General features: G+C 43.5%; 2 protein-coding genes and 1 pseudogene across 2 annotated transcripts in view; all 3 read left to right on the top strand.

Moving 5' to 3' along the window:
• The first annotated feature begins 5,423 nt into the window (after positions 1–5,423).
• On the top strand, positions 5,424–7,629 carry LOC123498776 (annotated as a pseudogene).
• LOC123498775 (putative uncharacterized protein FLJ46204) lies at positions 7,102–8,151 on the top strand. The gene is made up of 2 exons (XM_045246194.1): positions 7,102–7,141; positions 7,760–8,151. The coding sequence occupies exons 1-2, from the start codon at positions 7,102–7,104 to the stop codon at positions 8,149–8,151; spliced, it is 432 nt and encodes a 143-aa protein (XP_045102129.1).
• Positions 8,152–17,095: 8,944 nt separating this feature from the next.
• The window catches only part of LOC123498592 (cuticle protein AM1159-like), a 996-nt gene continuing 591 nt past the window's right edge, over positions 17,096–17,500 (top strand). The window contains exons 1-2 of the mRNA XM_045245850.1: positions 17,096–17,238; positions 17,464–17,500. The exon at positions 17,464–17,500 is cut by the window's right edge and continues 169 nt beyond it. Of these exons, the coding sequence (XP_045101785.1) occupies positions 17,230–17,238; positions 17,464–17,500 (46 nt within the window). The 5' untranslated portion in view covers positions 17,096–17,229. The remainder of the gene's footprint in view (positions 17,239–17,463) is intronic.

Here is a 17,500-nt window from a genome sequence, read left to right as displayed (position 1 = left end):
GAAGGGGGAAGGGAAAGGCAGCCCGGGCTGGTCAAGAGGCTGCCATGACGCAGCCCGGGCCGGCCAGGAGGCTGCCCGTGGGAAAGGGGGAAGGGCAAAATAAACTTTGGTTGACTGTTTACGATTTAGTTCCTCTTAGTTCCTCTGACGCAACACAAAAGAACACACTATCACTAACACGCAGTGGAGAAATTTCCTTTTCCATTCCTGTAACATTAAGACGTTTCTAACATCTAATGACAATTTCACACTTGATAGTTTAGCAATCAAACCATTTAGAGTCACTTAAACTTTTAACTATTCGACCACTTTTCCTGTTACTGGAGTCTTGAGAAATAACACAAAAGCAGATCATTTTGTTCAGCTTTAGCGTCGCTGCGGCATGCAAAAGGTCACGTCCTCAGCGACACCACTCTGACCTACAGTGTCTGTTGCTCGTACAGAATTTACCCTAAAAGAATGTTGGGAAATAAAGGAAATGACAAAGCGCAGTTTGGTATGAGTTTGTGTGACTCCAGAGAAAGAGTGACAGGAAATGCCGAGTCGAGGAAGAGGTCTTGTGAACGTACTGAGATGATGAAAACGACAACCTGAATAAGTTTTTTTAACGCTTACTTTTGCGTTTGCATTTGTGGTTACGTGTGTCGCAATATTCAGAATGTTGAGTGTGTGACTGCCATGTGGGAAGTCTCCAATTTGAATTCTGGCTGGCAGTAGGGACTTTCCTTGAGTCCTGGTCCCTGCCAGCTCCCGAGTCACGGGGAACAAGCCACTACGCCTCAACACCTCACTCAGTACCTGTCCCAAGTCCCGATAAATGAGAAAGGCATATATTTTTTTTCCAGATCACCATGCTCATCTAATTTACTGTGGTGACTTCTACGAGAAACAAAGATACAAAAGACGTGTTCTCCATTCTAATAAACATTCATCACATTCAATCTTGCTTTTCGAGTGTTTTATTGGGTCATGTTTACTTACTTACACAGAAGAGTTCGTCGTTATAAATACACCATGAACATGCAATGATTTGTAGACTTGTGGTCAATGAAACTCTGCTATGGTCTGACCTAACTTATACACATCACATTCCATACTTAAAAAGACTACCTATGGTGACTTCACTACTCACTACTTGACCTGACTTCTTCTAAGAGGGAGGTTTCAAGACATTTGTCCCTGTCTTTTGAATAACTCTTAATGTCTTTAAGGGAACTGGCAATCCATTGGGCCTTTTTTTTTAACTTTTTGTTGCCCTTGGCCAATTTCCACTTCGTGCATAAAAAAAATAATCTCTTTAACTTCAATAAATAATGAAAAAAAAAAAAAAAGCTTCTGCAAATTTTGGCGAACGTTGAAGAATAGAAATAAGAAGAAAGTGACCGGAATGCAGGAAGGAGGCAATGAGATGACGAAGGAGGAAGGAGTGAGGAAATGAAGAAGGGTAAAGAGTAGAAGGAGAAAGTGATAGAGATGGAGGTGACGGATGAGAATAAGAGTGAGGAACGGAAGAGTGTGGAGGAGGAAGAGTCGAAGGTGAGAGAAGGTTGGGAGGAAGAAAAGAGAAGGGTGAGAGAGGCGAAGAATGGAAGGGTTGGTTAGGTGGGGAAGGCCATAAAGTGAATGACAGGTTTGGCATTTCTATTCTTCTTTCAGTGTTCTTGTGTGTCTCTTTCACTCCTATTACATTTTCTTCTTCTTCTTCTTCTCTCATCATTTTTTTTTCTTACAATTGGGACTTCTATCGCTATCATCACCATCATCACCATCACCTCAAATGTACTTCATTCACCACCACGATCACCATTTTCTTACACCTTCACACATCTTCAGACACCATAACTAAAAAGAACACGAATATTATCTCTGGATATTTTCATTTTTTTATCTTTGTTTCGCTTCTTTTCATTCTTTCATTTCATATTTTTAAGTTTTAACCATTATTCATGAGAGAGAGAGAGAGAGAGAGAGAGAGAGAGAGAGAGAGAGAGAGAGAGAGAGAGAGAGAGAGAAAATGCATATCTAAACACACCCACCCATCCATCCATCCATCCATCCATACACATATATACGCGAAAACATACAAAATGAATAAGGGAAAGAGAGAAGCAAAAGAGAGAGAGAGAGAGAGAGAGAGAGAGAGAGAAAAAGGAAAAAACAATCATATACCAGAGAGACAGAGGAGATAGAGGAGACAGAGGCAAGAGAGGAGATTCCTACGATAAGAACATTAGCACTCACCTTCGCCTCGCCCTCTCCCACCCACCACCTCATTCACCTTCGCAACTCTCACATAAAAATAACTATCAGACATCTACCTATCATGTTCCCTCCCTCCCCCCTTCTCCCCAGTTCCTATCGTGTCCCATTCCTCTCCCCCATCCACACCCCACACTCCTGCCATGTCTCCTCTTTCCTATATCATCTATTTTGTGCCCTCTCTCTCCCTCACGCCCATTCATGTCCCCTTTCCTTTCCCATTCTCTATCATGTCTCCTCTATATGTTTCCTATCTCTCCCCATCATCCTATAATCCTCCCCCTTCTCTCTCTCTCTCTACCAAACACACCTTTCATATCCCCTTACTTTCCCAAACCACTATCAAGTCACCTCTTTTTCCCTCTCCCCCACACACACAAGGTGATCTATACACAAAAACCTCATTTCACACATACCTGTTTCCTTTTACCTGTCTGTCCTAACCTTTACCTTGCCTCTTCCATTCCTCAAAGCTGAAGTGATGGGGATGTTGAAGGTCAGCTTGGGTTGGGTTAGGTGAGGTCAGATCAAGTACGATTAGTATAGGTTAGGTTCAATTAGGTTGGATTACGTTAGGTTAGCTTCGGATTGATTTGGTTAAGTTTGATTAGGTCTGATACTCTCTGCTACTACTGCTAATAACAATAGTAGCAATAATGATAATGATGATGATGATGATGATGATGATGATAAAGATAATAATAATAATAATAATAATAATAATAATAATAATAATAATAATAATAATAATAACGAAGAAGAAGAAAAAGAAGAAAAAGAAGAACAAGAACAAGAACAAGATCAATAATTATAGTATTAACTCCCTTCCGTACTGGGACGCTTTTTTCACCTTGAGTTATGGGTGAGATTAGGTAATTTTACTAACATTAGGAAGGGTCTATAGAGGTCAGAAGATAAATGGCCAGAGTCTTCACTATTTTAATCCCCACATATGTTCCTGAAGCAGTTTAAAATTACCATATAGTTAGCAGAATAAATAAGAAAACGTGTCCTGGTACACTGACACCATTATTTTTATCACCATCATTCAATATTACAATGTCTCTTTCACTGTGTTCGGTAGCCGTGTGAACTCTCGTCTTATCACATCTATATTCACTTTCATTGTTTGTAGTGCTTGCTTTTTTATCAACACAGGCGACGGAGGGAAGGGGCGAAGAGGCGAAGAGATCAAGTAACGCAAGAGGAATGAGAATAAAAAAGTTTACCCGACCTGGTTAACACAGACTCAGACAAACACTGGTAACATTTGCTGCGTCAGGAGAAGGGCCATATATCCATCAACTTTTACCTTTCTCCTCACTCATCTCTGCTTACTGCTCGTCTATTCCAGTTCAGTTACCCTCCCTCCTTTCCTTCTTCCCTACTCCTCTCTCTCTCTCTCTCTCTCTCTCTTGCTTCATCCATTTATCCAACCCTCCCTCCTCCTCCTCCTCCTCCTCCTCCTCCTCCTCCTCCTCCTCCTCCTCCTCTCTCTGTCTTGTATGTCTCCCTCGCACTTTTCCTCGGCATCTGTATACTGAAAGGATAGAAAAAACAGCTGTGGAGACTGAGATCATGGTTAATTTAAGGAGAATTTTGTTTTAAGACTCTCTCTCTCTCTCTCTCTCTCTCTCTCTCTCTCTCTCTCTCTCTCTCTCTCTCTCTCAGCACACACTTTTACACGCATTAGACAATCATCCGTTAATTAAACAGGTGAGTGAGTACTGACCCCTTTCACTCAGGTGCACAGGTGATCCCTAACAAGTAGTAGTAGTAGTAGTAGTAGTAGCAGTAGTAGTAGTAGTAGTAGTAGTAGTAGTAGTAGTAGTAGTAGTAGTAGTAGTAGTAGTAGTAGTAGTAGCAGTAGCAGTAGCAGTAGTAGTAGCAGTAGCAGTAGTAGTAGCAGTAGGTGACCTTTGGCCTATCACAGACATTTAGTACTACGGCCTCACACGAACACGGCAACACAGAATAAGATTATGCAAGGAACTACTAATTAGCTGAAGGTTAAATGTGAGCACCAATTAAGCCACAGGAGTAAGAAAAGTCAGCTACAGTGAGAGGATGAAGTATTAAATTTATCTGATATGGTGCTAATTACTTGAAGACTATAACGGAGTAACACTTAACCTCTCCAGAAGCATGATGCGTTTCCATATTCATTTTGCTTACTGTTTGGTGATTTTTATACAGCTTCAGAAACTTATGTGGGGGGATTAATCTAGTGAAGACTGTGGCCATTAATCTTCTGGCCTCCATTGACCCTTCCTAATGTCAATAAAATGGTCTAATCATACACAAACCTCAAGGTAAAAATGTGTCCCAGTATTGAAGGGGTTAATCACAGGTGTTAAAATGGCAGAGATGAATTACTGTAGTCGCAGAAACTGGGCGAGATATTAGATTAATGACGGATTGATTGACTTGAAGCGTACAAGTCACTCGCCGTCACACATCAAACGATAATACAAGTAGACATTTAAAAAGGACATCAAAAAATAAGATAGAAATAATAGATTGTCTTAGGATTATCTCTAATTACACCACCTAAATCATAACGTGTGGTAAACGGTATTAGGTCCTGCCACTCACAATGAACTATAGACTGAATAAATAATAGCACATAACAAGACAGCGCTACCTCCCCCTACCAGAAAATCACCGTGAGCCATCCCAAGAGCCACCAGACCCGTAGTACCCAGACAGAGGAGAACAGTTGTAGTATATGAGCCAGGAAGGTCAGTACTAGTCCCTTTAGACACACTTCCTTCACTCTCAGTTTCCTTCCCTTGAGTGCTGGTGCGGATGTGAACAATTGTCTTTCTTCGAGCATATACCTGTCCTCTCTCACAACCTCCAACACACCCTCCATCCCCCTTCCTTGACACTCAGCAGCCAGCATACCCAGCCTGACGATCCCCACGCTCCCTCACCTCCATAGCGGCTGCGTCTTGGATTCCTACACTTTCCGCACCACCTCCCTGCACTCTCGCGACGCTCATTCTCGCTGGGAACATCCGGAGTGCGCTGGGTGAGAGGCAGGGGTCGGTGGCCGTGACTGCCTGAGAACTGTTGTTTCATCTCGCGGGTACAATGTGTGTATATAAGGCAAACGACGCCCCTCCTCGTCACAGTCTCCCCAGCAGCCTCATAACACCGACATGAAGCTCGTGAGTACAGCAGAACACATGGAAAAAGTTTTGTAGTGATGGTGATTCGACAATGGAGTTCCTGTACTTGTGTGTCGGAAAATTAATCTACACATATATCATCATCAGTCTTCAGTCTTCCAGCCAAAAGTTCACTGCGGCCATTTTGAACTGTTTGTTGGTGCTTCACGATCTGAATTACTACAGGAAGACAACACTTCAAAAATATCTTGGCTTTCTTTATTTTTTCAACTTTCTTTTCTTAGACTGGCAAATGAGAATCTTCCACTGATGGCAAAACAAAAACAAAAACAAAAGTGAAACGTTTAGACTAAAAGCGCTGTTCTCTTCTTCTCTTTCTTTTTCCTTTTCTTCTTCCTCTTCTTTCTCCTCTTCCTCCTCCTCCTCCTCCTCCTCCTCCTCCTCCTCCTCCTCCTCCTCCTCCTCCTCCTCCTCCTCCTTCTTCTTCCTCCTCCTCCTCCTCCTCCTCCTCCTCCTCCTCCTCCTCCTCCTCCTCCTCCTCCTCGCCGCCAGGTGGTGCTCCTCGTCGCCGTGGCAGTGGTCGCCGCCGCTCCTCAGCACCGTCGCGCTCGTCAAAACTACGCCAGCAGAGGCCGACAGCTGAGCCAGGGCCCTCCCGTGCAGAGCCTCCCGCCCCAGCAGACCTTCGGCCCCACCGCCAACCAGAACTACCAACCCATCGCCATCATCAGCGACAACAAGCTGGACTATGGCGACGGAAACTTCAAGTACGACTTCGAGACAGAAAATGGCATCGTGGTGAACGTGGTGGGCGCACCGGGCTCACAGGGCCAGAGCAACATGCAGGGCTTCTACAGGTGAGTCAGGGCCCCTCACCCAACGCAGGTGTTGCTGGGTTATTTTTCTATCAGGTATCATGTAATCGTTGTGCCATTTACTAATAGGTATCATGCAACGACTATTCAGAATGTAAGTATTGACTTTACTTAGAGCACAGTCCACCATCAGCAAGTAGGATTATCTTTCTATGCCAAAGACCAAAGGTTTCCAGGTTTCCGTCCTTCTAATGTATTTTCACGTAGTCTCAATCGCCGCTGAGATGAGTGCAAGGTGAGGGGCGGAGAGGAAGACGATAATGATGGAGGTGGAGAGTCAAGGTTCTTTTCTCCCTTCAAGGCTGCTCCAGTGATGTGCTTCAACACTTAATACTCGCAGTTTTCGTCTGAAAGTTTCACCCCTGTGGTTCAAAATAATTAATTCCATGTGTTTACTAGTGAATGGCGGAATTCACTCTCATCAAAGGTCTTCACAAACCACACACGATGGTTGTTGATCTGTGCTGCGGTCACCTGTGATATGAATGTACAGATGAACACAATGCCCTTTCCTGCCACTACCCTTCCCTCTCCCTCCCTGCACAGGTTCCCGCTCCCTGACGGCAACATCGTCGAGGTGTCCTATGTAGCGGACGAATTGGGTTTCCGCGCAGAGTCCCCGATCATCCCCACGCCCCCGCCCATGCCGGAGCACGCCCTGGAACAGATCCGCATCGCCCAGGAGCAGCGCGCCAGTGGAGTGACCTGGGACCAGCAGGGCTTCAGGCTCACCCGCTAGAAGGAGACTCACAAACGAAGCTACTCTTAAAAGGATTCCGTGGGATTTTTCGTGATTCAAGCTGATCCGGTCCTCTCAAGACACAAAGGCACGCATGGTCACCGCCCCACACATCATGACCGGCCAGTCACTGTGTAATTCAATGATATCTGCGCGATCAAAGAAAAAAATATGTACTCACTGAAAAATCCCACGGACAGGTACTCTTGATTACGGAAGTTTCTGTAGCACACTGTATAAAACAAATCTGCACCTTTATATATAGAGGAAATATATATATAGGCGACTTCTGCACGACGACCCCCAGTGCTGAGGGAGTGAGCGACGCACAGGCCGACGATAGAGGTGACTGAAACAGCTGCTGAGGTGTGTGTGTGTGTGTGTGTGTGTGTGTGTGTGTGTGTGTGTGTGTGTGTGTGTGTGTGTGTGTGTGTGTGTGTGTGTGTGTGTGTGTGTGCACGCGCGCGCATACCTGGTGGCGGAGTCTGTCATACCTACGCTAGCATACAATAAATAAAATTGGCAAAAAAATACACTCATTTTTATTATTATGCAATTCTACTGAAGTATATCTTTTTGAATGCAAATACTGACATAACTATTAAAACGTCTTCAACCACCACTGCTAATTTACTTACTTTTAGGGTTTTTTTTTCTATTCTCATTTATTCATTACAATTAGCATACAACGACAACATCACCAGCACACACAACCACTCACCAGCAACACACAACCACTCACACCCCATCAGCAACACCAGCAACACACAACCACTCACATCTCCATCACCAGCAACACACAACCACTCACATCTCCATCACCAGCAACACACAACCACTCACACTCCCATCACCAGCAACACACAACCACTCACATCTCCATCACCAGCAACACACAGCCACTCACACTCCCATCACCAGCAACACACAACCACTCACACATCACCAGCAACACACCACTCACACTCCCATCACCAGCAACACACAGCCACTCACACTCCCATCACCAGCAACACACAGCCACCACTCACACTCCCATCACCAGCAACACACAACCACTCACACTCCCATCACCAGCAACACACAACCACTCACACTCCCATCACCAGCAACACACAGCCACTCACACTCCCATCACCAGTAACACGAACACTCACACATCACCAACTTCCTCTCTCTATCCCCTCCTATACCTATACATACAGCTCCCAACCCTGGTCTCATTCATTCTACCACCTTTTCCCTTTCCTCTCAGCCCGTCCCTCCACCGACCTTCATCCTTTCACCCCACGCAGCCGCCTAGTCATCTCCCTTTCCCTTTTCACCTGAAGCCCGCTCACCCCACTCCTCCCTTCCCGCCCAAGTGGATTAGCAACATGTTTTCTTCAGCACAGTTGTAGCTTTGCGAAGGTTCCCCTGGCCACTAAATGCCCTTGGGATGATATTAGCAAAGTCCATCTTTGTGTGTCTGTCTTTCTGCCTCTCTGTCTGGATCATTGGACGGTTAGAGTAGTTTGTGGTTGTCTTATTGTCTGTGTGTAGCTGTGTTTTTTTTTTTTTTTTTTAGTTGGTTGTTCGTGTGTCTGTTTGTGTTTCTGTCTGTACATCTGTGTGTAATTCACTTCGGTTGCCTGCTGGTCACCCAGCCAGTCTTCCCCATTACGGAGCGAGCTCAGAGCTCATAGACCGATCTTCGGGTAGGACTGAAACCACAACACACTCCACACACCGGGAAAGCGAGGCCACAAACCCTCGAGTTACATCCCGTACCTATTTACTGCTAGGTGAACAGGGGCCACACATTAAGAGGCTTGCCCATTTGCCTCACCGCCTCCGGGATCCGAACCCGGACCCTCTCGAGTGTGAGTCGAACGTGCTAACCACTACACTACGCGGTGTGTGTGTGTGTGTGTGTGTGTGTGTGTGTGTGTGTGTGTGTGTGTGTGTGTGTGTGTGTGTGTGTGTGTGTGTGTGTGTGTGTGTTTCTGTCTCTTCTGGATTCAACGCCATTAGAGAAGAAAAGACAAATACGAGAATCGGTCTAATGGTCTCTGTGGCTTTTGGAAACAAGTTCTCACGAGGTTCACAGTACTTGGAAATATGTCTGTAATGTTTGGTCTGGTGAAAACTTTCTCTATGAACATTTCACCTGAGATATAGATTAGGTTAGACTGATTTGATTAGGTTAGATTAGAATGGAGGAATTTTCTGCATATTTATTTATTTAGATATTTTGTTTATTTATCTATTTTTTAGGCACAGGGGATTAGTTTTCATAGGAGTTCTGGTGAGTGAAGCAGATTTTTTTTTCTCTATTTTTTATTTGTCGATCTAAATTTCTTTTCTTTCTTTTCTTCCTTTCTTTTTTTCTTTTCCAGTGGGCAGAGGAACATATATCGAGAGGAGTTTTGGTTTTCTATTTCAATTTCTTGATCTAAATTTCTTTCTTTTGGTGAGTCAAGCCAATTCATTCATTTTCTATCTCTATTTCTTGATCTAAATTTCTTTCTTTCATCCTTTTTCAGTGGGCAGAGGAGCATTTATCGAAGAGGAGTTTAGGTGAGTGAAACAAACCTAAGGCAATCTTACATATGATACGAGCAGAATCAGACACTCCTCAGTCCTCACCTTCCATAACACACTTCACTTCATTTCATTTAAGAGTGACGTTTCAAGACATTTATCCTTTTTTTTTTTCTTCTTTTTCTTTTTGGCTAACTCTTGGACCTGCAAAGAAACTGCCCATTTAGTTTTATGTTTCCATTGGCCAGTTTTCCCTTCTAACATAAAAAAACACTGCAGGTAGTTTCTCTATTGAATTACCACCAGCCTATCTCCATTCACATGTGTAATGTTATTGTCGCGTGCAGCTCCCGATCGTCTCGCCTTTAAAACTGTTTAACCCCTTTCAATACTAGGACACATTTTTAACTTGAGATTTGTGTAAGATTAGACCATTTTATTGACATTAGCAAGGATCTATGGAGTTCAGAAGATTAATGGCCACAGTCTTCACTAGTTTAATCCCTAACATGAGTCTCTGAAGCTGTATAAAATTGCCAAATAGTATGCAGAATGAATATGGAAATGCGTCATGGTACTCAAGGGGTTTAATATCTACATGCAAACCAAACATGCAGCTCGCCCTTTCCTTCACCCCAAAATTAGGATCAACGAGAGACGTCTCCGTGTTGACTTCGCTCGCTGTGTCCGTCAAAACTAAACATCAAATACAGGAAAAGTGACTATGGAAACACCCGCTTGTATCATTCCTCGCAGTTACTTCTCAAGACCCACAATATTAAACACGGCGGCGACAAGCGAAGGCCATAGAGACTGCAGTGGACTTCCGTGTCAACAGAGAAAACAGTAAGGTTCCTCGGGTGGTCTAAACAGTCAAAACACACACACACACAGATGCGTCAAGATTTAAACAAACATTCGTCACACACTTCCTTTTCGTCTGGTTCCTCATCTCGCGACGCTGATTATAATGCACCTGCTGTCCTCTCTCTCTCTCTCTCTCTCTCTCTCTCTCTCTCTGAGCTTTTTACATATGGGGAAAGCTTGACATGGGCACTCACTCACTCACTCACTCACTATCTATCTATCTATCTATTTATCTATCTATCTATCTATCTATTCATCTATTTGTCTATCTCCTATCTATCTATCTATCTATCTATCTATCTATCTATCTATCAACCAATCTATCTGTCTATCTATCTTTTCATCTATCTATCTATCTATCTATCTATCTATCTATCTATCAACCAATCTATCCATCTATTTATCTATCTATCTATCTATCTATCTATCTATCTATCTATCTATCTATCTATCAACCAATCTACTTATCTACCTATCTATCTATCTATTTTTTTACATCTTGGGCTGACTGAGCAAGAGCACAAAGTCACGAGAATGGCCTCCTATATTCTTTTGACACTCCCATCTTGAAACAGCAGAAGGTCAATGCATACAGAGAGGGGGATCACCACATCACATGACCCCTCTCGGCCTTGGTGTTGTGAAGCCGTTCGTGGTGACTCCCTCTCTCTCTCTCTCTCTTTCTCTCTCTATTCCAAGGCTCAAGGACGCTATGACAGGAAGAACGTTATTTGGTACTCAGATTCGGGCCATTATAGTGCTCAGGTTCATCGAATACGTTTTTTTTTTTTTTTTTTTTTTTTTTCTTATTTATCTATTTTTTTTTTTTTTTTTTAAGATTAAGTGTTCTGTTAGGATTGGGTTGGATTCCACGTTTAAGGCACTCTACGGAAGTATCCTACATGATCAAATACATGTCTCCATTGCACACACACACACACACACACACACACACACACACACATCATCATCATTATTATTGTTGTGAGGAAGAGAAAGAGAAGGAAGAAAAGAGCAAAAACAAGAACATGAATGAGAACAACAACAAAAACAAAAACAAAAACAACAAAAACCACATCAAGTCTATAAACACGTGGCTTCGTTGAATAAAATAAAAACAAAGAGCAAACATCTGAAACATTAAACTTAACACGCGCGCATAGACGTGACACAGGAGGGAGATCAGGTGGTTTCTTGCATGAGGTCCCATAAATGCTGCCGTATCACCACCACCACCACCACCACCCATTCATGCATTGCTCTACACATTTACCAACACTGCAAGGATAGGAGACTAAAGGCCTACATTCAGGAACGCTTTGCTTCCCCACCACGACTATTTTCCACGGCCACAGAGATGGTTACTCGAGTTCTTAATCTCTGCCGTACCATGACGCGTTTTCATATTCATTCTGCTTAGTATTTGGTGATCTTATACAGCTTCAGAAACATATGTTGGGATCAGAATAGTGAAGACTTTGGCCATTAATCTTCTGACCTCCACAGACCCTTCCTAATGTAAATAAAATCATTGAATCACACTCAAAAAATACAGGTAAAAAATGTGTCTCAGTATTGAAGTGGTTAAGAGCGTTCATCCTGTTGATAATATAGAAACTTTATTCATCAGTCTGCAACCCAAAAAAAAAGCTTTAGAAACATGCGTCACTACAATTAGGGCCTATTGAAAAAAGTACCATGATGCGTTTCCATATTCATTCTGGTTACTATTTGGTGATTTCATACAGCTTCAGAAACTCATGTGGGGGATTAAAATGGTGAAGATAGAGACCATTAATCTTCTGACCTCCATAGACCCTTCCTAATGTCGATAAAATGGTCTAATAGTACACAAATCTCAAGATAAAAATGTGTCCCAGTACTGAAGGGGTTAAGATGTTCGCGTAGTAACTAGCCTTCCTTACTTCACGTGTAGTTGTTTGGCCAAGGTCCTAACACCGGTGGTCGTCGAGAGGGTAACTAAGCTCACGTGAAGGACATCGGGATGCCTATGGGTGTCATCAGCAGCCAGCCAAGGCCACGGTGATCCAGGATCTGCCCAGTCAGAACACAAGATACACTGCACGACAAACACCACATACATTACCACCAATCATTTCACTTTCACAAAGGTCCATATTCTTTAAAGCTTTTTCTCTCACGACTGTTTTAAAAAGCCGCTGAAATGACAAGCCGTATTCTCAAGAGTGTTTGTTCGTCTGATGACACGTAATCTTTGTTGAACTATTACAAGAATCATGAAAACACTCCTGAATAGCTCAAATAACTTTCACTAGAGCGTGATTAACCCTTTCAATACCGGGACACATTTTTACCTTGGGATTTGTGTACGATAAGACCATTTTATTGACATCAGGAATTAAGGGTCTATGGAGGTCAGAAGATTAATGGCCACAGTCTTTACTATTCTAATCCCTCACATTAGTTTCTGAAGTTGTATAAAATCACCAAATAGTAAACAATGAATATGGTACTGAAGGATTTAAGGAAAGACAGGATAGAGAAATGTTTGATAATGTGGTTAAGTTTTCCATGACATAAAAATCACGCCAGAATTTAAAGTCAAGGAAGACAAACAATTATAAAGGAGCGGAACTTGAGAAGGGCGATGTACTGACAGATGGAAACAAGGAAGGGCAGATGAAGAGCGGCGTGTACCTTGTTTTAACACTCATATGCGTGAATCATCCATCGTTCACTTGGTACACCGTCTACTATATCCCAATCACCATAAGACATCTTTATTCTACAGCCACATCCAATATTTAAACTGGGAAGAAACTGTAAATTATATTCTTTTTTAATCACTAACTTTCATAACTGTAGCTGCTTACAAAGACTTCACGCATTGCTTCTGGTGCTGCTAATTGTTCCGTGTCGCAGGGAAAGGGTTAACTGGTAATGACTACAGCTTGTGACTTCATTTGATTCACCCTTGTAAGTAATCATGGATACAAAAAAAAAGTTAAAACAAAAACCGTGACAAAATGAAGACGAGAAAAGAAACATTGCGACAGAAAAAATAATGATAAAGAAGATGATTCCTGTTCCATCATGTGCAGTCCTCTTGTTATTACTTTCAATTAAAATTGTGTGTGGGGGAACCGGCACCTCAGTGGGGTCTTTTTTTAATCAGTTTTTGTTGCCCTTGGTCGGCCTTCCCTCTTACATAAATAAAAAAAAAATTGCCATTACTACTATCACTACTACTAACGCCACAATGACACACGCGCCACTGGTTTAGCTACGGCTTTCCTATCTGACACTGAAGGGGGCTCGAGGCAACCACTCAGCGACCTTGGCAGCCCCGACGCGACGTGAGGATGGTAGTGTAGCAGAACTCTTACTCTCACTCGCCTCCCGCCTCTTCTTTGTCTTTCCTGCCTCGGGTTCACGATTCACGGTGTCTCGAAGTTCACGAAATCAAGGAGAACGAACCTACGAACGAATCAACGTACTAATTAACGTTACCAGCGAGTACATCCCTTACACGTGACATCTAAGCGCTGCGTGACACGAGTACAAAAGATACACGCCGCGACACTCATAAATCAATTCAGCAGATGGGAAGAGAAGGTAAAAAAAAAAAAAATAGTAGACAGTTTTTAATTCCCCAAGGAAGCCATCACGTCACGAGGACAGCCATATTTAGAGTGGTTTGGGAGGCATTCTACTATACTACGGAGCTCTGTATTCTCTCTATAAGGCTGAGGTCGAAGGTGAGGGTGAAACACTACAAGGTCTTCCCGCATGTAGAATCAGGGAGATCCGGTGGGCGTGTGACTGTGTGGAGAGGTGGAAGCAGGAGATGGAGAGGAAATGCTGAGCGTGTTGGAACGTGGTAAGGATTTTGTGGTGTGGGTGGAGATGTACTTGCCTTGCATTTCCTGCGTCTCTTTCCCTTACTGGTGCTGGAGAAGTGGGAATGTGGATGACGGGAAAGCGATACAGTAGGGCGATGAAGTGGAATAAACATGGACTGGTGGAGAGAGTTAAAGAAGATGTTCAGGTAGACAGGTGGAAAGGTGGACAGGTGGAATTAAATGGGCTGAGAGGCTGAGTTGGAGTGAGGAAATGGAAGAGTGGAGAGGTGGTGTTCGTAAGATAGGCTGGCCCGTATTCAGAACCGCTTTACTCTCTCACCAAGACTATTTTCCAAGGCCACAGAGATGACTAGCAGGGTTTTCAAGAGTTCTTCTCCAGCTAATACTGTAGATATATTGTCACTCTGCCTCTAGAACCACAAAAAATAATTATTTAAACTCGTGTAAATTTAAATAAAGCCTTTTGGAACAGTGAAGGAGAAGCGCAGAAATGTTTGAGAATACGAGAGAGAGAGAGAGAGAGAGAGAGAGAGAGAGAGAGAGAGAGAGAGAGAGAGAGAGAGAGAGAGAGAGAGAGAGAGAAAAAAAAAAACTACGGGAAGGGTACAAGTGAGAGGGAGAGTGCGAGAGTGAGGGCGCTGAGAGGTCTGGCAGGAGGCATCGCGAAGGAATGTCAGGTAAGGTAGAGGTTACACATTTCCCAACCTAACTTAACCTAACCTTACCTGACAGGAATATAATGCCCGGCAACCGTCACTCTATCCACCGACCTGCTCATTATACTAGCCTTCACTGCTTAATCTTACACTGCCCTACTTTCTTCAAACACACACACACACACACACACACACACACACACACACACACACACACACACACACACACATACACATACAGCAGTACATGGACACACCGTACAGTTATTTACCAGAGGCATTAGTAAACAGCACAGCGCGTCAGCCAACCTGTTGTTTATTATACATTCATCAACTGCCAATGCCCTTTACTTTCATGTAACTGTAATCAATCATAACAAACACACTGCTACACAACTACACAGTGATTTATAGAGGTGGAATCCTACAGGGGGTGTATGTATCTCTCTCTCTCTCTCTCTCTCTCTCTCTCTCTCTCTCTCTCTCTCTCTCTCTCTGACCCCTACAGTACTGGAACGCATTTCTACTGTGAGTTTTTAGTATAATGAGACGATTTTATTGATATCAGGAAGATTCTATGGAGGTAAAAAAATTAATGGCAACAGTCTTCACTATTTTCATCCCTACACGAGTTTCTGAAGCTGTATAAAATCACCAAATAGTAGCCAAATGAATAGGAAAATGCGTCACTGTACTGAAGAGATTAAACTTTTCTCTCACTTTCCCAACACGAAGCTGCAGCAGAAAGATGTGAGTGTAATAGTTTAAAAGTGGTATCCTGCAGGAGCTACATCCATCTCTCTTTCTCTTCCTTCTTACACAATACTGAAATGAGAATGTAAGAGTATAGATTTAGAGGCGGTATCCTACATGACCCTTATCCCTCTTTCTTTCTCCTTTATTTTTCCTGAGAGTATAGACACGGTATCCTATGGCAGCCTATATCCCGTTACCGTTCCCCCTTACTTTTCCTACACAATACTGAGATTCTGGAAATGTAAGAGAATAGTGACAGCGATGGTGTTCTACAGGGCCTATATCCCTTTCTCTTTCTCCCTTATACTTTTCTTTTACAACAATGCAGAGGGATAGTATAGCCACTTAAGAGACAGCACCCTGCAAGACCTATACATATCGTTCTATCTTTCTCCTTTCCATCCCATAACTTTCCATATACGTAGCTGCAGCAGGAGTGAAGGCAGTGGGAGATGGTATCCTAGTGGGGCTATATATCCCTCTCTCTTTCTCCTTTCCATCTCTTCAACTTTCCCTGCCTATACAGTGTTGCAATAGTGAGATAAGAGCGTGGTGTCTTAACATGCTATTCCACAAGGGGTGTATCCCTCTCTCTTTCCCCCAGTCACCTCTCCTGCCCTGCACAATGCTATAATGTGTGGATAGAGACAAAAAATAAATAAATTGGTGGATGGTAAGGAGCCCCACGTGGATGGAGGAGAAGGGAAGTGGTGGAGGTAGGCTTAAGTGAAATCCACGTGTGTGTCTACTTAAAAGGTTAGGGAGGATGATGCAGTGCTCCAGTGAACTGGTCCACCGCTAATCTATTTGTCCGCCGTCATTAGTCCTTTGTTTATAAAGACTGATGCTCGTTACAGATAAGATAATGATGATGATGGTGATGAGAGAGAGAGAGAGAGAGAGAGAGAGAGAGAGAGAGAGAGAGAGAGAGAGAGAGAGAGAGAGAGAGAGAGAGAGAGAGAGAGAGAGAGAGAGAGAGGATAAAGATCGCTCCGCAAAGTACACGAGTAATATAATGACAGGATGGCATGTCAGAAAAGACAAACAGGTAAAAATTATCATGAAAAATGTGAGATAAAGAAAGAAAAGTAGAGAGGGTAACTACTCCCTGCTGGTCAAACTGGTCACCACAGAAGGCCAACAGCATCCTCTTCCCTCTTCCTCTCTCTTTCTCCTCCCTCTCCCTCTCACTCCCTCCCTCCTCCCTGCTCCTTCCCCCCTCCCTGCCGGTGTTCACCTGCCAGTCTCAGTAAAGTACTAAAGCCTGTGAATAACAATCTGTTCCGGGTTGCTACAGTCAAAGTCAGTCCGGTTCAAAACGGTACCACAAGAATATTGTTACTGTTTACACATACTGAGGACAGCAAAGCACTGAGCGACACGACTCTACCTGTACAGGATTCTATGAAAACCGGAGCCATAACTCCGCCCTTTACGGCACAGAACCGCCCATGTTGACAACCTTCCACCTTCCCTTCCCTTCCCTCACACGCCCGGGGCCGGTGCGCGGTGGATATAAAGAGGCCGCACTGCACCGGGCATACATCGTCCCCGACGCTTCCCAACACAACAGACATGAAACTCGTGAGTCCTCCTCCCTCGCCTTCGTCTGCGTCTGTCATGTCTCCTCTCACTCTTGTAGTGACCGCCCTTTGTTGCCAGAGATGACTGACACTTCCTTCTGACTTACTTTTTTCTCACATTTTATTTTAACTCTGCTTTACCAAGTCAATTTCTTTAACCATACCTGCCTATACACCCCTACACTTACTGCCACATACACTCATACTCACTCTCTCCCTCCCACAGGTACTCCTCGCCTGCCTGGCCGCCGTGGCCGTTGCCG

The sequence above is a fragment of the Portunus trituberculatus genome, chromosome 48, assembly GCF_017591435.1.
Source record: "Portunus trituberculatus isolate SZX2019 chromosome 48, ASM1759143v1, whole genome shotgun sequence".
In the NCBI taxonomy this organism is placed as follows: domain Eukaryota; kingdom Metazoa; phylum Arthropoda; class Malacostraca; order Decapoda; family Portunidae; genus Portunus; species Portunus trituberculatus.
Note: the sequence above shows the minus strand (reverse complement) of the source record. Positions and strands in the feature narration are given on the sequence as shown.

What these genes read in the sequence shown, in the direction of transcription:
- LOC123498775 (XM_045246194.1), top strand. Translation starts at nt 7,102, where the DNA reads ATGGTCACCGCCCCACACATCATGACCGGCCAGTCACTGT. An exon ending in CATGACCGGCCAGTCACTGT is followed by an intron (nt 7,142 to 7,759) that starts GTAATTCAATGA and finishes ACACCCCATCAG; the next exon opens with CAACACCAGCAACACACAAC.